The following is a 25,959-nucleotide window of genomic DNA, read 5'->3' as shown; positions in this document are numbered from 1 at the left end:
AAAGACTGATACTAGTCGCCTCCACCTAAATTGGAGCTAGAGAACGCCTATATAGTCACGCCTATACTAAAGCCTGTAATAACACGCCAAAACATAGTTGCTTTATTTTTGGCCTTGTTTTTTGCTCTTAGGCAGCAAAATTTTATCAACCTCTCCTGACCAGGAAAATATTTAAAGCAGCGAAATAGTTTTGCTCATGTAACTTTTTTAGACATAAAGATTTTAGTACTATCGAGCAGTACGATAGAATTTTTTTCGATATGTATTTTTCTAAGTTTTATAATTTGAAGAACCCCAACAAGTGTGCTCTACCTCTTCTAATCCTTCTCAACGACTTCTTTATCATATGGAAAAATGATCAAATTGCGGTGTTCTTTAACACCAAATTTATATATTTTTTATGATCAGTTCACTGGTATTTTTATTTGCTTGTGTTCAAGGAGAGCTTAAAAAAAGGTTTTCTGTATCTTTGATGTATTATTAATTAATTTCGATGACTGTTTTAAATGAATAGAATTGTTTAAGAAAACAATTGATATAAGAAATGCTGGGCCACAGCCGTTTTCCTCTGTTATTTTTTTTAAAAATGTGTTTGAACATTAACAATAACTAATTTTCAGCTGCCTTCTTAAACGAAATAAGCCTACATTTTTCACTTTAAAACTAATTACTGCTATTTATTAAGCAAATTTTTTTTCATTTACAACTGACGTTGAGGTATAAAATTATCAGTGCAACGGTATATCTCAAAAGATGCAACCCCAAAGAAATTTTCTTTATGGTAAATTAACAATTCACAATATCTATTCAAAGGTTGAGTTGCTCATTAATTAAAGAAACTTTTGATTTTTTCTAACTAAGAATACTCGATGGTTTTCAATTTCTTGGATTGTTTTGCAGTTAGTTCCTTGCATGTATATAATATTGAAGTTACTTTCTTGTCGCTCTAAACATCTCAATTCAATTTTTGGGATTTGAAGACATGATTAGAGATATAACCGTAAGAGTGTTTTTACAGTCTTTGGATTGATCTCTATTCTTTTCTCATTTGAAAACTGCTAAGCCGATATTTGCTGCCGTAATGACTGACAATTGAGAACCAGAACAACCAACAATTTTTAGGCTAGCTAGAGTTTTTGACCATTCAATTTTTTCACCTGCTCAGGCCATGCATTGACAGGAAAAGTTGCAACTGATTGCTAAAAACATACAGAACAAAAGCATTCCTTGTCCATATGCAAAACTGGTGTGTTTCAAAGCCGGCTGATTCAATGCCACTACCATTACATGCATAGATGGACACAGAAGATATCCTGTCTCCATCTAAAGCAACTCTGTTCATTTGACTAAAAAAGACTGATACTAGTCGCCTCCACCTAAATTGGAGCTAGAGAACGCCTATATATTCACGCCTATACTAACGCCTATACTAACAAGCCAAAACATAGTTGCTTTATTTTTGTCCTTGTTTTTTGCTCTTAGGCAGCAAAATTTTATCAACCTCTCCTGACCAGGAAAATATTTAAAGCAGCGAAATAGTTTTGCTCATGTAACTTTTATAGAAATAAAGATTTCAGTACTATCGAGCAGTACGATAGAATTTTTTTCGATATGTTTTTTTCTAAGTTTTATAATTTGAAGAACCCCAACAAGTGTGCTCTACCTCTTCTAATCCTTCTCAACGACTTCTTTATCATATGTAAAAATGATCAAATTGCGGTGTTCTTCAACACCAAATTTATATATTTGTTATGATCAGTTCACTGTTATTTTTATTTGCTTGTGTTCAAGGAGAGCTTAAAAAAAGGTTTTCTGTATCTTTGATGTATTATTAATTAAGTTCGATGACTGTTTTAAATGAATAGAATTGTTTAAGAAAACAATTGATAAAAGAAATGCTGGGCCACAGCCATTTTCCTCTGTTATTTTTTTAAAAAATGTGTTTGAACATTAACAATAACAATAACTAATTTTCAGCTGCCTTGTTAAACGAAATAAGCCTACATTTTTCACTTTAAAACTAATTACTGCTATTTATTAAGCAATTTTTTTTTCATTTACAACTGACGTTGAGGTATAAAATTATCAGTGCAACGGTATATCTCAAAAGATGCAACCCCAAAGAATTTTTCTTTATGGTAAATTAACAATTCACAATATCTATTCAAAGGTTGAGTTGCTCATTAATTAAAGAAACTTTTGATTTTTTCTAACTAAGAATACTCGATGGTTTTCAAATTCTTGGATTGTTTTGCAGTTAGTTCCTTGCATGTATATAATATTGAAGTTACTTTCTTGTCGCTCTAAACATCTCAATTCAATTTTTGGGATTTGAAGACATGATTAGAGATATAACCGTAAGAGTGTTTTTACAGTCTTTGGATTGATCTCTATTTTTTTCTCATTTGAAAACTGCTAAGCCGATATTTGCTGCCGTAATGACTGACAATTGAGAACCAGAACAACCAACAATTTTTAGGCTAGCTAGAATTTTTGACCATTCAATTTTTTCACCTGCTCAGGCCATGCATTGACAGGAAAAGTTGCAACTGATTGCTAAAAACATACAGAACAAAAGTATTCCTTGTCCATATGCAAAACTGGTGTGTTTCAAAGCCGGCTGATTCAAAGCCACTACCATTACATGCATAGATGGACACAGAAGATATCCAGTCTCGATCTAAAGCAACTCTGTTCATTTGTCTAAAAAAGACTGATACTAGTCGCCTCCACCTAAATTGGAGCTAGAGAACGCCTATATAGTCACGCCTATACTAAAGCCTGTAATAACACGCCAAAACATAGTTGCTTTATTTTTGGCCTTGTTTTTTGCTCTTAGGCAGCAAAATTTTATCAACCTCTCCTGACCAGGAAAATATTTAAAGCAGCGAAATAGTTTTTGCTCATGTAACTTTTATAGACATAAAGATTTCAGTACTATCGAGCAGTACGATAGAATTTTTTTCGATATGTATTTTTCTAAGTTTTATAATTTGAGGAACCCCAACAAGTGTGCTCTACCTCTTCTAATCCTTCTCAACGACTTCTTTATCATATGGAAAAATGATCAAATTGCGGTGTTCTCTAACACCAAATTTATATATTTTTTATGATCAGTTCACTCGAATTTTTATTTGCTTGTGTTCAAGGAGAGCTTAAAAAAAGGTTTTCTGTATCTTTGATGTATTATTAATTAATTTCGATGACTGTTTTAAATGAATAGAATTGTTTAAGAAAACAATTGATATAAGAAATGCTGGGCCACAGCCATTTTCCTCTGTTATTTTTTTAAAAAATGTGTTTGAACATTAACAATAACAATAACTAATTTTCAGCTGCCTTGTTAAACGAAATAAGCCTACATTTTTCACTTTAAAACTAATTACTGCTATTTATTAAGCAAATTTTTTTTCATTTACAACTGACGTTGAGGTATAAAATTATCAGGGCAACGGTATATCTCAAAAGATGCAACCCCAAAGAATTTTTCTTTATGGTAAATTAACAATTCACAATATCTATTCAAAGGTTGAGTTGCTCATTAATTAAAGAAACTTTTGATTTTTTCTAACTAAGAGTACTCGATGGTTTTCAAATTCTTGGATTGTTTTGCAGTTAGTTCCTTGCATGTATATAATATTGAAGTTACTTTCTTGTCGCTCTAAACATTTCAATTCAATTTTTGGATTTGAAGACATGATTAGAGATATATCCGTAAGAGTGTTTTTACAGTCTTTGGATTGATCTCTATTTTTCTCTCATTTGAAAACTGCTAAGCCGATATTTGCTGCCGTAATGACTGACAATTGAGAACCAGAACAACCAACAATTTTTAGGCTAGCTAGAATTTTTGACCATTCAATTTTTTAACCTGCTCAGGCCATGCATTGACAGGAAAAGTTGCAACTGAATGCTAAAAACATACAGAACAAAAACATTCCTTGTCCATATGCAAAACTGGTGTGTTTCAAAGCAGGCTGATTCAATGCCACTACCATTACATGCATAGATGGACACAGAAGATATCCAGTCTCCATCTAAAGCAACTCTGTTCATTTGACTAAAAAAGACTGATACTTGTCGCCTCCACCTAAATTGGAGCAAGAGAACGCCTATACTTAAGCCTGTAATAACACTTCAAAACATAGTTGCTTTATTTTTGGCCTTGTTTTTTGCTCTTAGGCAGCAAAATTTTATCAACCTCTCCTGACCAGGAAAATATTTAAAGCAGAGAAATAGTTTTGCTCATGTAACTTTTATAGAAATAAAGATTTCAGTACTATCGAGCAGTACGATAGAATTTTTTTTATATTAATTTTTCCTTAGTTTTATAATTTGAAGACCCCCAACAAGTGTGCTCTACCTCTTCTAATCCTTCTCAACGACTTCTTTATCATATGGAAAAATGATCAAATTGCGGTGTTCTTTAACACCAAATTTATATTTTTTATGATCAGTTCACTGGTATTTTTATTTGCTTGTGTTCAAGGAGAGCTTAAAAAAAGGTTTTCTGTATCTTTGATGTATTATTAATTAATTTCGATGACTGTTTTAAATGAATAGAATTGATTAAGAAAACAATTGATATAAGAAATGCTGGGCCACAGCCATTTTCCTCTGTTATTTTTTTAAAAAATGTGTTTGAACATTAACAATAACTAATTTTCAGCAAACAATTTTCTAAAACTTGTTAGTTTGAACCACATTTTGCGCTTTCACATAGAATTCAATTGTAGCAAAGGCTGTTTTTGAGACACCGTGATTCTGCTCGTTTTTTCCTTCAAAAAGAACTATGTGTGAGCTAAAAATGCATTTTTTTGTAAACTGTTCAAAGATGCAAACCACTGGCAGCCCGACGTTAATTCTCAGACTTTAAGGAATGTTTGGAAATTTTTTATTGGAATTTGCTCTACAAAGTCATTCTCTACAGAATTTTCTGAAAGGAAGTTTCCAGTTCCATATTGATATTTTGCTAACAAACAGTTTCTTTTTGTGAAAACGGTCTAAACAAAACCCAAATCAAACATTTTGAATAGCGAAATGATTTTAAATGGTTGCCATAATTGAAAGGAAAAAAGTAGCCCAACCTGGCCATGAAACGCGCCCTTTTTCACAAAAAAAAATCTCTAAAAATGGTCCTATAAATTACAAATTGCATCCTAAAGGAGCAAATATTCTTGCCAAAAACAATTTGCTTACACCACGAATTCAATACCAAAAGTGAGTCATTTGTAAGTTTTTTGTTATCAGTTCAAATCAAAGTAATATGATTCTTTTTATTGCTTAAGTTTTGTTTCTGTAGAATCCGGTTCCGCTCACTTTTAGATTGCCGGCAATGTGTTGAAAGGGTTTGAAAAAAGTGGTTAGAATTAGCGACAAAATTTGTCACTCAATTCAACAAACTCTAGTACTTTATTTTCTTTTCACGAAAAAACACTATGGGTTTTTTGTTTGTCATTTTTGTTTTTAGTAGCCGACTAATTCCATCAAAGCGTTTTTCTACCGTACTCAGCATACCCTAGTCGAGAAGATCCCCTTTCACCATTGATAATTTAATCAAACATTACGATGGCATTCTTTTTGCAGGCTTTTCAATCTTTTCTAGCAAAAAATTCCGAGAGAATGTGAAAAATTATTTAAACTTTTGTTAGCTCGCTCATAAAATAAATGAACGAATAAAAAATTTTGGATATTTTGGAACACAAAAAAAATGTGCCATACTAGTTGATCATTGATGAGAATTGTGTTGATAAATTCACATTCACTGAGTTTTGGCATTATTTCTATTAGTTTAAAAGCAAAGTTTTTGACGTTTGGTTACGTTTGTTGGTTATTTTTCTTAGTTTGCTGGACTCTCCTTTTAAATCGCAGCTATTAAATCTTCATGGTATTTCTCTCACGATACAGAAACTTCCTTACGTTTAAAAACGACGATACTGAATCGCGTTTACGTTTATGAAATGTCGATACAAATCTGCCTGGTGTTTAAAATGCCAATACCGAATCCTTTTCATGATACATACCGAACAAAAGCGATAATGCCAACTAAAAAACGTAAGAATTTTTGTCATTTTTGGCAAGAAAAAACCGACGATACGGACAATGTTTAAATACCACATTTTTCTCGACAAGGGCATGCAGTTCACGTATAGAATGTCCGCATTATTTACCGCTTCTTTGCAATTTAATATGATTTCTTGATAAGACTGGAGTTTTCAAAATTTTGAAAAGTGACAAAATGAGCTGTTGAAACCAAGATTGTAACAAAATTACATCTTAAGCTACTGAAACCACTTTGATTTTTGCCATGCGCAAGCAATTATAATTAACCAGAATCACAATAGCTCAAAAGCAGATGTTTTGAAGAAATTTGGCGATGAATGGGGGCTAGTTGAAACATTACGAAAACATTTTGTAAAGTAACACTATTGGAAGAACAATTTTTCTCAGTTTCGCACTCTGGAATAAATAACTTGTGACCTGGATATTTTTTGAGCGCACTTTGAGTTCGCAGACTGGAAAATAAGATCCTGTTTAACTTTCAAAAAGCGCAATGAAATCTCTCCAATGGCCAGGACAAAATCTGATCAGAGGTCACGTCGAATGCACTAACGTCTGACTGGACGCGGTAACGTGTTTAAACTAAAAGTCGGAAAACAGTTGCTCATCATTGCCATAATGACAACAGAAACACCCCAGTTGAGGGAATAACTGGACGACTAGATAGGGTGGCGGGTGGTCACAAATTTACTCACTACAGTGACCTTGGTCGTCTGGCCATTGTTTACAAGTATGGTGGATACTACATGGATCTGGATGTCATCGTCACTAAAGACATGAGACCTCTTACCACTTTCCTCGTCATTGAGATGCCTCAAACAACTAAGTTAGTTTGAAAAGGGCTCTGATTTTTGGTGTCTTTCCAGTCATAAGTAGCTGGTACAGATCACAATTATCGGTCGGTTTTGAGCTAAATAGCATGAAGATTTCGATTTCAAAAATGTGGTTTTACTTGAAAAAATATGCAAGTAATATCCATGACTTAGGGCAGTCATTAAAATGAAACTAAATATAGCAGAAATATTACTCAAAAGTATCAAAAATTATCAATTAACGGTATGTCAAATTGTGCTTGACAGAATTTAATAATTTCACAAACATCCCCCGGTATATACATAAGTATTTGAAACAATTGAATGTTTATCTTTTTTTCTGTTAATTCTCATTTTATATTATTTGATAACCGTAACCAGTGTTATAAGCCTAACATGGATATCATTGCAAGTGTTTGGTTCTAGTATTTTTTAAATCTTGTAATCACTAATTGAACGCGAAAAGCAGAAGAGGAATGAAAGTGCGGACCCATTTACTTCTGAAATAACCTTCTGAACTAGGCCAATCGAAAAAATGTCTCATAAAGTGAAATCCAGATCAAAACAAGGAGGCTTGGTAATGTGCGTACGCACATACGTTTCCGACCCCGCTCATCCACATTCTTGACTTAATTGGCTACCAAATGATAAAGAGATAGAAAACTTTCAAAAACATACATATCATTCGATAAAGAACCAATGGAATTCAGTAATGCCACGCTAGAGGGCCAATGAACGTTGTTGATAACAAGACTACTAGAAAAAACAATGATAAATTTCAAACAACAAACATTATTTACGACCAAAACGCCATGTCTTTAATTGAAAAAATCTGAACAAAATCAAACTCGCATCAAATAAAACATCAACGAAATAATTTGACCTATACTTCAAGAGAGAAGATATGGGACCTGTCTTCAATAACGACTGGTTAACAGGTCGATAAGAAAGAGCAAAGAAATACAAAATTAAAATTACGTTCCTTTTTTTGAAAACAATCAATTTCACCGTTATTGCTGTCATTAGATTTCTAAAGAAATCCCTAAAATGTTCATTTATATCTCCATAGGAAGCCATTGAGACACGTCATTATCCAATTTGCAATTGCGCAAAATTTCTAAGCCAATGGAACCTACGATTATTTTTAAAAATTAAAAAGAAAACAAAAATCCTATAAAATGTACAAATATAAAATACCTCAAAAATTTTAGGAAATCTTGTAGAGACAGTAGTAACAAAGCCAAGAAGCAAATGTTCGAAGCTAAAACCCTTTAGTAGATTAACTTACAGCTCATTGGAAACGGGTTTAGACCTGTGTTTACAGAAACTGAGCTACGAATTGACAGAAAACCTTTTCGAAAAAATGACAAAGCTCAAAAACCCAATTATGCTCTTGAAAATAAAAAATTTCAAAAGTCATAACAGACTTAGGATTTCAAAAAACAGCGATGCATTAAACTGCATCACATCAGGAAGCCAGTTGGGCTTGTTTAAAACATAAAAAAAGCTTCAGTTTTACGAGAGCACATTGTACAAGGCACAATAATTACATGATGTTACAAGCAAGAACTGTAAATGGTCACTTTCTCCTCATCTTAACATCAAGAATTCTTCCTTATAAGGAATTCTGTAGACAAGACAACAACAAGAAAACCGAAAAATTGAACAGTATAGGCATCTCGAAATAATGTTATGAAATTAATCGTCGAAGCAATCAGTCACAACGCATAACCGAGCACACAAAAAAATTTTGAATCAGAAGAAGTAATTAAGACGTTCAATTAGTGAGAGTGAGTTAAACGGTCACGAAAATCAAAAGAAAAAAGGTAGAGTTGAGAATTTTTTTTAAAAAAATTCAATTTGAAAATAATTAAAATAAACAACTATAAACTGAAATCTTTACGAGGTTGAGTTACTAAGACTACTGGAAACTACTAGAAAAAACATACTATAACAAGACTACTAGAAAAAACAATGATAAATTTCAAACAAGAAACATTATTTACGACCAAAACGCCATGTCTTTAATTAAAAAAATCTGAACAAAATCAAACTCGCATCAAATAAAACCTCAACGAAATAAATTGACCTATACTTCAAGAGAAAAGATATGGGACCTGTCTTCAATGCGACTGGTTAACAGGTCGACAAGAAAGAGCAAAGAAATACAAAATTAAAATTACGTTCCTTTTTTTGAAAACAATCAATTTCACCGTTATTGCTGTCATTAGATTTCTACAGAAATCCCTAAAATGTTCATTTATATCTCCATAGGAAGCCATTGAGACACGTCCTTATCCAATTTGCAATTGCGCAAAATTTTTAAACCAATGGAACCTACGATTATTTTTAAAAATTAAAAAGAAAACAAAAATCCTATAAAATGTACAAATATAAAATACCTCAAAAATTTTAGGAAATCTTGTAGAAACAGTAGTAACAAAGCCGAGAAGCAAATGTTCGAAGCTAAAAACCTTTAGGAGATTAACTAACAGCTCACTGGAAACGGGTTTAGACCTGTGTTTACAGAAACTGAGCTACGAATTGACAGAAAACCTTTTCGAAAAAATGACAAAGCTCAAAAACCCAATTATGCTCTTGAAAATAAATAATTTCAAAAGTCATAACAGACTTAGGTTTTCAAAAAACAGCGATGCATTAAACTGCAACACATCAGGAAGCCAGTTGGGCTTTTTAAAATTGAGACTAAGTCACGACCCCGCAAAAAACAAACATAAAAAAAGCTTCAACTTTACGAGAGCACACTGTACAAGGCACAATATTTATATGATGTTACAAGCAAGAACTGTAAATGGTCACTTTCTCCTCATTTTAACACCAAGAATTCTTCCTAATAAGGAATTTTGTAGACAAGACAACAACAAGAAAACCGAAAAAATGAACAGTAAAGGCATCTCGAAATAATTTTATGAAATTAATCGTCGAAGCAATCAGTCACAACGCATAACCGAGCACACAAGAAAATTTTGAATCAACAAAAGTAATTAAGACGTTCAATTAGTGAGAGTGAGTTAAACAGTTACGAAAATCAAAAGAAAAAAGGTAGAGTTGAGAATTTTTTTAAAAAATTCAATTTGAAAATAATTATAACAAACAGCTATAAATTGAAATCTTTACGAGGTTGAGTTGAACGTCCTGGAAAAGCAATTGAGACCTATCGTTCTCAGTTATATGGCGCACAAAAACAAAAGGAAAGACAAACATAGGCAAAAACAAAAAAAACCATAAAATGTTGCGAGATAACTTTGTCTCAGTTCGAAAAGCATAAACTATATAACAAAAACAATTAACGTAATCAGATAAGCCTTTTTCAACGCTGTGCATTTTCTCTGCTTTGCTTTCTTTCAATTGGACTTGTCAATAAAGTGATAATTTGACAAGGAAACAAAATGAAATATGTAATCATGCTTAAAAATTTTTAAAAAAACCTCAAAAACGCGTAGTACCAAAACAAAGAAACCGTTAGTTGAGCATGAAACCTTTACGGAAACCTTTATAATCCACAAGAAATCGGTTTTTGCTGCGACTGCACCCGAAGTTGAGAAAGAAAAAACTAATTTAAGAAGACAGAATTTAAGAAAAAGAAAGAGAAAGAAAACTAGAAAGAAAGAGTTTAAGACAAAATAGTGTCAAAGTTCAAAAATTAACCAATATTTTCTTAATACAGATATATTCAAAGTCATAAGATAATAGATAACAACTGAAAGTTTTGTCTAGGTTCATTTTTACCTTCTAAAAGATATCTGGATCTTTGATTGGGGGCGATAAATCATTGGGCTACAAAAAAGATAAAAATTGATCGCAAAACTCAAAAAGTCTAACAACTTTTTACGGAAACAATTTGTCAGAGCTAAAAAAAAACCATGACCATAATTCTGAAACCGTAATATAAACTCGTTGGACCTCATTTTTTTTGTTTGTCGTCTATTTATATTTCCTTAATTGAGCCCTGATTTGAGTTTTTTGTCAGTAATTTACAAAAAAAAAACAATTTACAAAGCGGAAAAATTTTTTTAAAAAGTCGCGCCTCAATAAAATCTAAAACATTATCGTAAGGATCTATGCCGTGGTCAAAATCAACCCTATAATTACTGCGCGTCTATCAAAATTCTCTTTTGTTCATATGGTTGCGAAGCAGATCAATTTTTTAACAAAGTTATTCAGTTTGTCAAAAATAAAAATTCATTTTGTTTAATTATAGAGTTTATATTTGGAACAAAACTTGGCAAAAATATAATTCCAGAAGACTCTCAAAGCGTCCGGTAGTTCCTTTAACTCGTTTGTCAGCTTAAAAAGAATATGGCCTCAGTTTTAAGGTATCTACTTCCAGAAAGATTAAAGAAAGTGGGCTAAAAAAGCAAATTTGGTCGCGAAAAAAGTCTGAATTTTGAAAATTTTAGCATAAATTCTAGCCAAAAAACTCGGATCGAACAATTCAGCAACCCCTCTCTATCTTTACAGATAAAATGAATAAAACTGCAGTTAACAATTTGAACAAAAGTGACAAAAATTTGGTCAAAATTACCGAAGATGTGAAAAAAAAGCAGCTGAATTACGTCTAATGTTCACAACACTTTAAACCTCAATAACTTCCTATAAAAAGCAAAATTTGAAAAATCTTTTAATTCCATATTCTACGATGGACGATCTTTTTAATGATACCACTCACAACTCTCTACGATGATTATATCGATCGGCCAAATTTGTCTGAACAAAAAAACCATTTGTTTATATAGTTCCTCCCCCACAAAAGTGGGTCGGAACAATTATGTATTTCAAGGCCTGTAATAGACAATTTTACAAAAAGAAGCAAGATTGCTCGATGTAGGCTTGTTATAGGTGTCTGTACTAGACTGTAATGATTAGCCGAGAAATTACGGTAATGGAGGGGGTGGCGCCTATATGTTACCATACGCTGATAAGGGGGAGAGGGGAGCGATTGGGGAGTATAACAAGAAGAAGTTTTGCCTTTTTTGAATAACCAACGTCGGATGTGAAATAATTATTTTTCGTTTTTTTTTTCGTTAATTCAATAGGCAACTGTTCCTTTACTATTCCAAAATACATTAGAATTGTTAGCAGATGATTTGGTGAAGATCAAAATGATCTCTATAATCAGACTACAACCCAGGTGTTTCCCGGTAATCAGTACTAATTCAGAATCATGATCATCTCAACTTATAACCTGGTCAGACTTGTGCACGTCTTGACCAAGACTTTATTGCAACAATTAAATTAAAATTATAACCATACGGTTAATTATGTTTGAAACAAAAAAAATACTTCAAATCATTCAAACAAAATAAAATAATAAACATCAACAAATTTCTTAAAGAATCACATTATATAAATTTGGCAAGTCTAAATCCATGTCCTGGCTAATACTTGGCAAATCAAAACCCAAGTCCAGGCCAATACTTGTTTTCGGTTAACCAGAACGCATAGACAAATCTTAAAGTCAAAAATTTTAACTAGAATTGATGGCTGACAAAAGTGACAATAAACACAAATCTTAGCCCATTTGAATAACAAGTTATTACCTGCTTTTTACATTCCACACAACCGTCTTTGATTTATGACTTCTATGAATTTTGGTGACATGCGATGTTTAAGAGCATTTTCTCAGAGCGATCAATCACGAGCGGAAGTTAAAAGTAATAAATTTACATGCTGAAGCCAAATATTTGTGGAACAAAATAGTGCAAACGGCACGTGAAATAAGCATTTTTTTCTCAAAACAATGTGACACAGCGTGTGTAGGTATCCAAGCGCGTGTACATTTCGTATTCAAACAATTGATATTTTGCATTTGATACCACTCCTATCACACTAAGTTTTTGAACCCCGAAAAACATCACAATAAAATAAAACTTTTGATCTCTCCATAAGTTTTTGAAAAGGTGTCTGCGGGCATGAAACCGGTAGACAATTAGTTGAAGTCTAATAGTCTATCTAAGACAAAATTCCCATAGATGTGCACTTTTAAGGCAAAGTTCTTAGTCTTGTCATGGTTCAGAGATTTTTTCTGAGAGTAATACAAACCTGATTAGGTACAAACACTTGCAAAGGGTGCTAAACATCTATGTCCATTTTTTCTCAAGAGATTTATCAAATGTACCGCCTCTTTAATTTTCTGTACTACAGCATTCAGCTAAGATTCAGCTTTGGAAGTTGATACTTGCCTCTGCATTTGCTAGCCCCGCTGATTGCTCCGCAACTATATTCAAGCTTGAAACAATAACCACTCATGGTTTTTTTTCTGTTATCTTGGTTACCCGCCCAGTCAGAACCAGAAAACCCTTAGAGTTCTAACTCGTCAATTTTTTTATAAATCAGGTTTTCAGACTTTGTACTCTTCAAGTAACTTTTTGCAACTTTTCATCATTTGCCCTCGGATGTTCTACAAACAATTTCGAAAAATCAACTGTCTGGTCTAGAAGACAACGCCAAGAGACAAAAATCTTACTATCACCCTATAATTACAATACTGCATTTTCTTATGTTTGTTGCTTTCTAAGTTAACTTTTAAAAATTTTGGAGCATAACTGAAGGGATTTTCAAATGTCAAATGTTACAGTCTCTCAATATATTTTGTTCAGTCATTTTTTGTACATATGCCTCTTGACTTAGCAGTATTCCGTTTCCTATCTTCTCAATTTTTATATTCGGTATTCAGATCACGTCACCAAAGCTACTTATCATGAACTTCTTACTTACAATATTTTCGAAAAATTTGCAAAAATTTTTTCCACTCCCTATATAGCCATATTAACCACACAGATACAGTTATTGTTTGAATACCAGCTCCCGCCAGAATGTTTCAAACCGTAGAAAATTTCGTTTAACTTTTAGACTAATGGGTTGCCTTGTTCATTGTATTCTTCATAACCCTCAAGTCGGTGCACAAATATCTCTTCGTAAATATCAGCGTTTAAATATGTTATTTCAATGTCATTTGAGCTCAGAGTCTTTACACACTCCATAACTTCAATATGGGCGATAGTGGGGAGGCTCGTTGTTGACAAGAAAGTTTCCTTGTAACCTCTACCTGGAACTTGGCCAAAACCGTTTTCCGCCAACCTCGCTTTAAATCTCATTCTTTTCCCGCTAGGCCAGTTTTCAGAGCAAAATTTAAACGGCGTCCATTATGTTTGATTTTTTGGTTATCTACAAATTTTTACGTTCTTTAGCATTGTAGTTATCTACGTAGTTATCTACGTTCTTTTGCATTGCCTAATGATTCTCCATTTGCATTGCTTCAAACCAATTTTTGTATTTTTTTCTTCAGTGGACTTGGGTAGCACATTATCCTTTATTATGTTCCTAGAATTTCTGCCAGATTCAGATCTGTTTTTTGTTCTAACCTCAAATTATCTCCCACTCAATGACTTTTTGTTTTGCATTTCCTGTCTGTTAATTTTGTTGCTAATCCTTCTAACTTTAAATGTTTTTTTTTCTTTCATTACGCTTATACGATATGTTTTATTGTTATCTGACGATTCCGAATATTACCTTCTTTAAAGACCCATCATGTTTCCCTCGTAATGATTTCTCAATTAGTGTGTAAGCAGGATAATCATAAATTTTCAGTAACATGAAGTTTGTTAATTCTGGACATTGCTTCGAATGGTTTCCGTTTGATCACCGAATAGCAACAAAAAGTTCTTAATATCACTTGCCATATTGTTGCTAGTATAGAAGTCCTAATTGCTCAAATAGAAATCTCGCCATTGCAGGTTCCGCACTCTATTTTATCAATTTCTTCAGTTTCAGTAGGTGCTGAAAACTCTAATTTTTTGCCTTGCTTTGTACATAACCAAAAGTCTAAAAAATGTCCAAAATAGGTCCACAAAACGCAAGCAATAGCCGACAATCGTCCAACGTAACCCTGGAAACAAAAAAAATTGCTATGAAATCGTACAAAATACGTCCTGAAGATGCAAAAAAAATAGTCGGCAAATTTTCCTATTAGAGAACTTTGGAGTTCATGATTTTATGCTCTCATCGAAATTTTTTCGGATGTAATTGTTATAATAATTTGTTCGTATGATCCAGAAAGAATATGTCCGATCTTCAAGGTAAGATACTAAATCGACACAACCAGGACGTTTTTGAACTTATTCGATTCGTTTCCAAGCTCTTATTTGAAATTTGTTCAATTTTCAAGGATCTTGAAACTTTTTCACTATAGTTACAGAGGAAAAGAATATATATATATATATATATATATATATATATATATATATATATATATATATATATATATACAGAGGAAAAGCGCAAAAATGGACATGTCATAAAACAATCTGTAAAGTTCACGCCGATTTTCAAAAGGTATTTGCAGCCAATAATTTATAGTCACAGACTGTATGTAATCTGGAATGTAAGGACTGTACTTATGTATGCCAATTGACCGATCTCAGGCTTTGAGAGTCAAATGGAAACCTGAGTAAACCAAATGTATCGAATCATTTGTAATAAAACCAGTGACGACTCCGCCTCACAGCCGGAAAGAATCCCGTCTCAGATCTCAATCTGGAAACCTTCGCAATTAAAATATACAAAAAGTTTAAGGGTATAAAACTATAGGGTATAAAAGTAAAATTTGAAGCAAATAAGGAAAGAAATAAAAACAAACATTTTCCGAATCACATTTACAGTTGAAAACGCGGCAAATGGAATCAACAGTATTTCTCAACGCTTTTTTAATAAGAAGTGATTCAAGGCACTATAAACAGAAACCAAAATGGAACAAAAAATCAAAAAAAAATCAATATTTTGAAAAGAGGTACCTGTGGGATCTGGGCTTTGTCTCTTAAGATTTTTGATTCAAGGATTTGCGCAATGTGTGTGACCAAATGTGAACCTTTTAGGCCAGACAACAAGACATGCAACATTCGAGAGGGCTCTTTGGATGTTATATCAATACATAATGGTGAGTTCGGCTTCCCAGCTGGTCATGAATTCTTACTTCAATACATGGAGAGTGCAAACAGAACGTATGACCCAATGAGCGACAAGAGAAATCAAGTGGGGCCATCTCACGCAGTTTTGGTTGCAACACAAATGTACAAAACAAGACTAACTAACAGAATTTTGGATAAAGGAAAGCGTTAGTTTGGGTCTCTCACTTAAAATATCAGATTTTTCCTATTATACCCCCTTGGCCAAGGTGTCAACGCGAAAAAACGCAAAATTATGTAAGATTCGCTGTGAAAGCGTTCAACATATCTACGCTCTACGCTTACATAGTTTTGCGTTGAATTAAGTGTAGATCTTACATAATTAGATTCTACATAACTTTGCGTTGAATATGGCGTAGATAAATAAATTTGTGTTGAATTTAGCGTGGATTTCACATAACTTATTTTAAAAAAGTTGTTTTTAAACCCAATAGTGTACGGTGGCTCGGTGGTAGAAGAGGCGATAAGCATGCCGTAGGTCAGTGGTTCTAGTCGCACAAAAAAGCTCTAAACTTTGTATTTTTGTAAGATCCCCAGTGATTGTGGAATTTTTATCGTGTAAGATCTGACAAATTTCTGACAAAACCATCTTGCTAATAGCCTGTAAGGGGATGCATCTTCTTATCAGATCTGATAAGACGTTTATCAGATCTTATACGATAAAAATTCCTCTTATAAGATCTTACACAACAAAAATTCCTCTTATAAGATCTTACACGATAAAAATTCCTCTTATAAGATCTTACACAATAAAAATTCCTCTTATAAGATCTTACACGATAAAAATTCCTCTTATAAGATCTTACACGATAAAAATTCCTCTTATAAGATCTTACACGATAAAAATTCCTCTTATAAGATCTTACACGATAAAAATTCCTCTTATATAAATTCCTGAAGTATGGTATATTTTTCATATTGAAGACAATTCAGAGTTGCTCTCAAGCAGTAGCCGAAAATCTACAGCATGCAACACTTAAGTGTCAGAGCAAGCAACAAAGAGAAAAATATCTTATACTGTCTTGTAAGACTTATTAGATATTGTAAAAGCGATTATTTGAGTGGCAGGGGCTTTCTCCGAAGCGGTAATTATCAAACTAGGCTGAATTTTTTTTTCAAAGACCAAAACTATCTTGGACTGCTAAGTTTAGCCATAGTACACAGTTAAGACTCACACTAAAACTTCCGCCAAAACAGAATCAACAAGCTTTTTTTTGTTTCATAATTGGTTAGCTGACCGATTCTTTTTTTACATTCATAGGACCTTGACTACGTTATACGATTATATTGAAAAAATTAAGACATGTCATATCAGGTCTTACACGATAAAAATTCCGTCTTATCAGATCTTACACGATAAAAACTCTGATAAGAGGAATGTTTATCTTATAAGATGTCCTATCAAATCTTACACGATAAAAATTCCTCTTACCAGAATTTTATCGTGTAAGATCTGATAAGAGGGATTTTTATCGTGTAAGATCTGATAAGATCTTACACGATAAAAACTCTGATAAGAGGAATGTTTATCTTATAAGATGTCCTATCAAATCTTACACGATAAAAATTCCGTCTTATCAGATCTTACACGATAAAAACTCTGATAAGAGGAATGTTTATCTTATAAGATGTCCTATCAAATCTTACACGATAAAAATTCCTCTTACCAGAATTTTATCGTGTAAGATCTGATAAGAGGGATTTTTATCGTGTAAGATCTGATAAGATCTTACACGATAAAAATTCTTAGTCAGCATCTTATCAGATCTTACACGATAAAAATTCCACAATCACTGGGGATCTACGGTAAATTCGACGCCAAATTATGTAAGATCTACGCTTACAAACGCAAAGTTATGTACGATCTACGCTTATAACGTACCCGAGTTGACCAAACTTACCAACCATAAAGCGGAACATAGTGGTCCATAAAGACCATAAAAAGTCCGTTCTATGAACTTGCTAGGGTTTGTAATTTTCCACAATGGTGCGTTCTATGATTGGTAGTTTTAAATAAAATTTAACAAAACGTCTTCAAATATTAAATCCTTGATGCTGACATGCTCAGTTTCTTTTGCTATTTTGCAATTATGGTCTGTATTGTGGTAGACAAGGTATCATTATGTCTCGTTTCAATTCATTTCAAGTTCGTTTTAGTTAGATGAAACTGTGAAACACAATGGAGGCCATAATGAGAATTTTTATTCGAAAGCCGTTGCATGCGCCAGAATTGGGACCAGAGAAGCCCCAGTGTCCCATTTTCAAACCTCCTTAACACCTCAAAAAAATTTCTTGTTGTTTCGATACTATATGCGGCCCTTTTCGTTAGACACTTTTTTGTCACTTTTTTCGTAAAATTTTGTTCTAAGAGTGTTTGCTTTTAGAAACTTTCAAGAAAACGGTTTTATTGGTGTTTATGCATAATTGTAAAATCAAATGTACTCACTGTTCAAAAACGATTTCAACTGGTTCAAAGCTATAAATCAATGAAATAACTAATTTTTTAAAATTAATTATACGTGTTTTTCTCATTACTGTTCTCACAACTATCAACTTGAAATTTTCTCACTATGTTTAACTAATCGGGCAAATTATTATCCTTAGAGCACAAACACTTAACACCCTTTTTGAAGTATAAATTGTAATTGATATTTTTTCAAACTTTTTTATTTCATTATTGAGAAGTATCATCAATTCCTTTCTATAGGAATGAAAGATAGCTGAGATTAATCACATAAACTTTTGAAAATTTGTTTTCACCGTTTCAAAACCCTGAGCGCATAGTATTGACATATTTACGCGCTATAGATGGCAGAACTGCGGTCGAAAAACCGATGAGAATACACCGATTAATCAAAATTCAGCAAATTTTAGCGCTTTTCTCAGATACATTCAGGCATTCTGCGTAAGTTGTACAAAATCATGGTTTAAAATGCGCTCTCATCTGTATCATGATTGGATGCTTCCTTTCAGCCCATCGAGAAGTGACATTGATTCCGGACTACACATTCTTGCCGGTTGTTTACCACCAAGCCAAATCTATTCTCTGGTCAGCTGATCCAAAAACTCCTCAACAATGGGAAGACGTGTTCAGATGTGCCTACGCTGTTCATTTCTACTCCCACTATAATGATCACAGAAATGTACGTTTTCTCTAGTTTTCTAATTACCACGTTTAACAGGGAATGTTTTGGGCAGAAAATTGTCTTAGATGGATAAAAATGCTACTGAGATAATGTTTTCTAAGTCATCTTAATGTGGTTTTAAACTACCTATGTTGCTACACTTCGGCTGTATGGCAATTACTATTAACGTAAACATTTACAACAATGTTTACCACATGCTTTAAGCAATAATATTGGACATTGAAATAGTTCTGGTAAAACTACAGAAAATTAAAAATTGTTTATCTTTTAGAAATAAGCAAAATGCTTTAAATGATTAAGTTCAAAAAAGAGAAAATTGTTTTTAATATCTTAGGAAAAGGTCAAAGCTCTTGCATTAACCAGGATAGTTGTATTAAATACGTCCAGCTATGTTGTGCTAGTTTTCTAATTATTGAATTTTCCAACAGACATTTTTATAAACTCATTAATTGTTTTGTAAAGGTTTCATAGAGCGCAGCAATAGTTGTCCGCCAAGTTACTATTTTTGAACCAAGGATTGACATAAGCAAATTTTGTATTCAATAAATTTTCGTCGATTTTCTCGTTAAATAATCGGATTGCAAATTAGCAGTATGTAATGCAAGTACGCTTTCATGAAACATAAGCGAATAATTGGTCTCAGCTAGGTCAATCAACTAGTGTTTTGTTCAAAATTTAGTTGAAGAAACGTTAACTTCGCAAAACTAGTTTAAAAAAGACACCCCTCGGTGTCAAATTTTGAAGAGGATCAGACAAAAGAAGAAGTAATGGTAGAGAAAAAACAGCTGGTGCAAAAATGATGCACGTTTATAGGAATTTTTCCAAAAAGTACCCGAATCACAAAACGATTAGTTTCTTGAGAGGCGGCTGTTATGATACGGAACCTTACGAATTTTTGCTTATGTTGTAGCGATCCTGCTCTTTCAGTGTTCATTTTTTATACTTAAATATTCAATTTCAAAATAATGCAAGCAGTGACTTGATTATTGCAAGAAGTTGATCAAAATCTCTCTCGTCAACTTTTCTTGTCTCCAATACCAACCCACGGCTGGTTTTCCATATTTCATCTCTTTTCCCATTAACTGCCACCATTTTCTGATCCGATCAGCCCTCTTCGTTTAATATTGAAATTGTTTTTCCCACTCGGACTCTGATGCATGCGCCACATCCGTCTGATAGTGCAAGAAAATATCAAATTTTCGGGTCTTTCCCATTATAGCCCGCCAACTTAGTGTTCAGATAACCTATAGCCCCCCAATCATGGTAAATATACCATAATGGGGGGCTATATTTTCATGGGGAGCTATAATGGGAAAGACCCAAATTTTCTACGGTGATTTTGTTCTTTCAACTTCAAAGATTTTCTGGAAGATTAAAGCTTCGTTTTCTTTTTGATCTATATAACAAGACCTAGACTGATTTATCTCGGACTGTTTCGCGTGTTTTCTTTTGGAACTTTTTGTCGGAGAATGCTTTGCCTGAGAACATTTCATAACTTAAAACACTCACGTGCACATTTTAAAGTGCCGAAAGTCTGCAGTGCCAGAAGTTAAAATACCAGAATTAGCTACTTAGCAAGGAGTTGAATTTCGTTGACTTTCGTCATTTTATAAAGTGCGCGTTTTGTGTTTTAGGTAATGGTTACGTGACTCTGCTTGAAGTCACTGAGAAATTCTGGGGTTTTAAGTCAGAATTTCGAAGTGAATTCTACCGAGTCACGTAACCATGCTTAAAACACGAAACGCGCACCTTTTAAAATGACGAAAGTCAACGGAAGTCAACTTCTGGCTAAGTAGCAACTTCTGGCCTTTTAACTTGTGGCACTGAAGACTTTCGGCATTTTAAAATGTGCACGTGAGTGTTTTAAGTTATGAAATATTCTCAGGCAAAGCATTCTCCGACAAAAAGTTCCAAAAGTAAACACGCGAAACAGTCCGAGATAAATCAGTCTAGGTCTTGTTATAATGTGAGTGTTTTAAGCATGGTTAGGTGACTCTGCTGAAGTCATTTCGAAATTTTGACTTAATATCTCGAACCACCTCGCGTTTCTCGATAAACGCCAGAAGTTCTCAGTGACTTCAAGCAGAGTCACTTAATCAGTACTTAGGACTGTTTTGTATGTGCCATGGACATTGATAAATGACTTCCAAAATTGAAAACCCTAATCCATCAAATAAAAAAACATTCATGCAATTCTTATGCTAATTTGTAAATCAGCCAAAAGACTATTGGGATGCAATAAAGTAAACGTAAAAACACTTAACAAGTTTCCGTAATTTTTTTTGCAACTTCTAATTTGAGGATATTTTTCGAAACTTTTCATATGCACTTCTGTCCTGAAATTTTCTTATCCTGTAGATGTGTGTCTGATATTTAATGGTTAGAAGTTCTAACAAGACATACTGTTTGTTGTATACAATTATAAGTTGGTCTGATGCTAATAGCATGAAACACAGCCAGTAGTTCTTTTTGTTTGTAAACAATCGTGTACCTCAAAGTGTGCAGTTTGACTATTTTTTGGAAAGAAAACGATTCCTTGCCATCTGTTCAAATGCATGTGTCAAAATCAGGAAAGAAGTGTGTCAAAGTCAAGAAGTTGTGTTAACGGAAATTATTTTGCAGTAACAATACGCTTAATGATTTGAGGTGAATGAACTTGAAACGTCAAAAAATTTATAATTGAACTCAGTGTCAGGAAAATAAAGGTATCAAAATAACGTATAAATTTCATACTGAAGTTATAGTTCATCTCTTGTCGAAAATATATCAATTAAAGGTAATTACCAAAAAGAATTTGCTAGTTTTTTGTAGTGAACTACTAGAAAAGGTAGGAGAGTAAATACAAAATTTGGTGACATAGTTCAAGATTTCTGGTGAAATTTAGCAGGTGGTCTTGTGGAGGGCCGCCCAACGATTTGGAATGATTCTTGAGACATTTTGGGATTTTTTATTTTTTGCCTCCCAGCTTAGTGGGTGAATATTATTTGCAGCCCCCAAAGGCACGTGTCACATTTTCACATAATAAATTACTATGTGATGGCACGTGCTCTGTAACGGGGGGGGGGGTGCATAATGTACTGGGGGTTGGGGCAAAAACGGAAAAGATCCCATTTGTGTTTGCTGAAGCATCCTACGGGAAAAAGTATTGCCCGATGGGAACAACTTGATAGGGATGCACGTGCACGATTGTGTTCCGATTGAATCAATCAAATCACGACGGCTTGTTTCCACATCGCTTTCCAAAAAAGTTCTGATCTACAGTTAATCAAAATTACTTTAAAGAGGACCGGCATTTGGAATCAGTTGGACTCCCTTGGTTCTCATCAGCGACATAAGGCTCTAGATTAATTTTTGATCAGAACGCTGTTGTACTGGTACTTCTTTGAAGAGGCAACATATCTCAGTATTAAAATACAACAAAGATTGCCAGACGAAAACGAAATTGAAGTGGTTTCTGATCAAACTAGTGTCCACTCGAATACGCCTCTGATCATACAGATTCCAGACAATTGTACTTGCACTTGAATACTTTTTGAGATCATGTAATACGAGCGCACGACGCGCAGGTATGCGCTCCAAGACGGTCTGATCAGAGTTCTAGTTGGTCTGGACATCTCGAACTGGAGCGCGAACCGAATGGCTTCAATATAGCTTCCACCTATTCGCACAGCGATTAATTGGGACGAAATTTTGTTATCGTCTACTCTCTAAGGCAATAGTCAAGTCGGATGGAGGACGAGACGCAATATTAGCAAAACAAACAGCACTTCACAGTCAAGGGCGGGCGAAGTTTCCCGGGGAGACCAAACAGAGCAGACAACAAATCATGTATGACCAGACCAAACGCACTTTGACAACCCTGGTCATGACCGAACAGACCCAGGGCCAGACACGGGGCCAGATCCAACACAATTTGACTATCCTGGGCCAGACTGAACAGATCCAGATTGGACCCTTGGCCAGACTGAACAGATCCAAGGCCAGGCCCTGGGCCAGTAACTACAAAGGACAAGCGCTGGAAGAAGTTTATGACCAGATTCACCAGAAAAAGTGAAAGGCTACGTGAAGTCAAAACAACCAAGAATTAGGATTCAACTTATAAAAAGACTCAAAAATTCTCATTAAGAGGGCCTTATTGAATAAAATGGGCATATTAGATCAATCATGGTGATTTTATGGAATTTTTGAGTGAAGCATGAGTCGATAAATTGCCAAAGACGATTTATCGTGTCGAGCATGGTGTTTCCATGGCATGGGTCGATCAAAAGTCTTTTCATTGATCAAATTGGAAAAATTTGTTGTTTTTTGCTTTTGTCTATGTTGAGGCAACAACGGAGCAAGACTAAACAGTATTGCACTAAAACAGTCCAACTTAAAAGACCATTTGAAAACTGTCAAAAGAATTAAAATTATATTTTCAATTTCTAAGAAACAGCAGTTATCACAGCTGGGTTAAAATACCATATTTGATTATACGAAACTAGGTAGCTTAATTGTAATAGTCTTCCATCAGCTATGATAAAAAAATCAGTTGATATCCTATCCGAAATTGAAAATTATCATTTGTTTCAGCACAATGCCGATTTTTCATTAGTCAGCGACCAAATTGCACGTAAATATCGACAGTAGTGGGGGAAAAGGTGCTATTCCACCACTTCCTAATCGGAAGCTGACCAAATACCACCTTTTTCCCACCACTCTATATATCTACTACTTGCTTATACCACCCTTTTATTCACTACTATATATTAGCTCTATATTCAATCAAAAATCAATCAAAATCAAGAAATCAATCAAAATCAATCATTATTTTATGAATTACTCTAAGAGTGATTTTCACTCTTTATTTATTTCAAATCTGGTATTAATTAAGAAAAAAGGTCTAAATCTAAAATATCATTAAAACCCAAAAACTACATGACAGATAAATTTAAAGAAGGAGAATTAGCTTTTTGAATATTATACTTAAAAACATGCTCTCTGAATTGATTTCTAGTAGGACCATATCTATATCTATGGAAATAAATACATAGTCTACATTTCCTATTTCTAAATCTATATAATGATATATGTTTATAAACATTACACATACTACATGTTAGATATTGATCAGGATCAGAATAATGATATCCCAAATGTTCTTTATAATCTTTCACTTTAACCATATTTTTACATACATAACAAGAATATTCTAATTCTTTACAATTATTACAACATTCTTTCCAAGACTTATTTAAACACTTATCACACTTCATATTCATTTTTCGAAAAGTTATTTTTTCCAAATTTTTCTCTAAATAAATACATCATGTCTCAATCAACTAACACTATTGTCATAAACTTCTGCGACATCTGTAATCTATTCTTTGAATCAAAGAAGGGTTTATGCAGGCGTCAATCATACAATCTCAAACATAAGGAACTATTGGAGAAAATGTTTGAGTCTGAAGAAGAAGAAATCTCGGAGAGGGTGTATAATTCGGATGAAGATGATTATATTATTAAAACTAAGACCAAAACTAAGGATATTATTGAAACTAAGAATATTATTAAAACTGAAACTGAAACTGAAACTAAAACTGAACCATGCTGGGTTTGTGGCGATAAGTTTAAAAATCAGATAGGTCTACAAACTCACATGAATAAACACTGGAGAGAAAACGTTGTCTTAAACGATAATTATAATATTAAATCAAGCTTTAATCAAAGGCAGTTATATATTACTAAATATCAAGGATATTAATGAACCAGTTGATTACATATTAGACGATTTTAAACCATCTAAATCAGATAAATATAAAGTTACTGCCAATTGCTTGTATAAGAAGAGAGACTCAGAAGAAAAAAAGACTACTAATATAAACTTTAGAACCGATGAATATATGGATAAAGATCATCGACTGAATCTAAACCAATGGCTTGATCATGTTAGAGAAACGTATGAGGGTTACGGCTACGATTATGAGTTTATTGGAATAACAGACATGCAAATAAACATAGAAAGGACTAAACCATCATTAGGATCTTATACTGAACTGCCACCAGGTCTAAGAGATAAAACAAAAGCGATTTTAAATATTAGAAGTAATAAATTTGACTGTCTACGATAATGTTTTACAGCTGCATTGCATCCTGTAACTGAACATGCAACTAGAGAAAATAATTATATTAATAATCTAGTCGATTACTGGGAATATAATGAAACTGCATATGATTATATAACAAAAATCCAAAATAAATATAATGTCAATATTTGGTTTTACAGACCTACGGTCGTGCCTCATCACAGGTCTGCTCAAGATAGTAACATAGCCAAAGTAGAACGCTTAGAGAAATGTCCTAACTTTGTAAAAGATAGACAAAATGTTAGGATCCTAGTCTGGGAAGAACACTGTGCCCTAATTAAAAATGTAGAAGTATTACTAGAAAGACCTAACACCAAACATGCCAAGTTCTGGTTTTGTGATAATTGTACCTATTGGTTTAGTTCTCAACATATATATGAAATCCGTGAATGCTGTGTCCAAATCAAACCAAAGATTGTTTGTCCTAAGTTAAAACAAATTAAATTCAAGAATCAATATAAACAACAAGAAGTGAACAATGTTATATTTAGTGATATTGAATGTTACATGAAAGGAACAGATGAAAAGATTGGTAGCAATACATATAAGATATCTGAACATGTACCTATTGCTATTGGCTATAATTGGCATAGCAAAGATGAAGTGCTTAGCAAAGATGAAGTATATAACAGATCATACTTTGGTCCAGACTGCATCAAAGATTATGTTAGAAATTTATTAGAAACAGAAACAAAACATAGTATTAAGATAAACAAAGCAATGATAATTACAGAAGAAGATAAATTGTATCATGATGCTAATGATATATGCCACATTTGTAATAAAAAATGTGTTAATAAAGTTAGAGATCACTGTCATCAAACAGGTAGAT

At 33.4% G+C, this 25,959-nt stretch overlaps 1 protein-coding gene across 1 annotated transcript in view; it reads left to right on the top strand.

Moving 5' to 3' along the window:
- The window catches only part of LOC142345292 (lactosylceramide 4-alpha-galactosyltransferase-like), a 48,206-nt gene that overhangs the window by 6,203 nt on the left and 16,044 nt on the right, over window positions 1–25,959 (top strand). The window contains exons 3-5 of the mRNA XM_075397280.1: window positions 6,689–6,886; window positions 15,767–16,005; window positions 18,830–18,999. Of these exons, the coding sequence (XP_075253395.1) occupies window positions 6,689–6,886; window positions 15,767–16,005; window positions 18,830–18,999 (607 nt within the window). The remainder of the gene's footprint in view (window positions 1–6,688; window positions 6,887–15,766; window positions 16,006–18,829; window positions 19,000–25,959) is intronic.

This window comes from Convolutriloba macropyga, chromosome 9 (assembly GCF_964194025.1).
Source record: "Convolutriloba macropyga chromosome 9, txConMacr16.3, whole genome shotgun sequence".
In the NCBI taxonomy this organism is placed as follows: Eukaryota; Metazoa; Xenacoelomorpha; order Acoela; family Convolutidae; genus Convolutriloba; species Convolutriloba macropyga.
The sequence above is the reverse complement of the archived record's forward strand: the minus strand, read 5'-3'. Positions and strand labels throughout refer to the sequence as shown.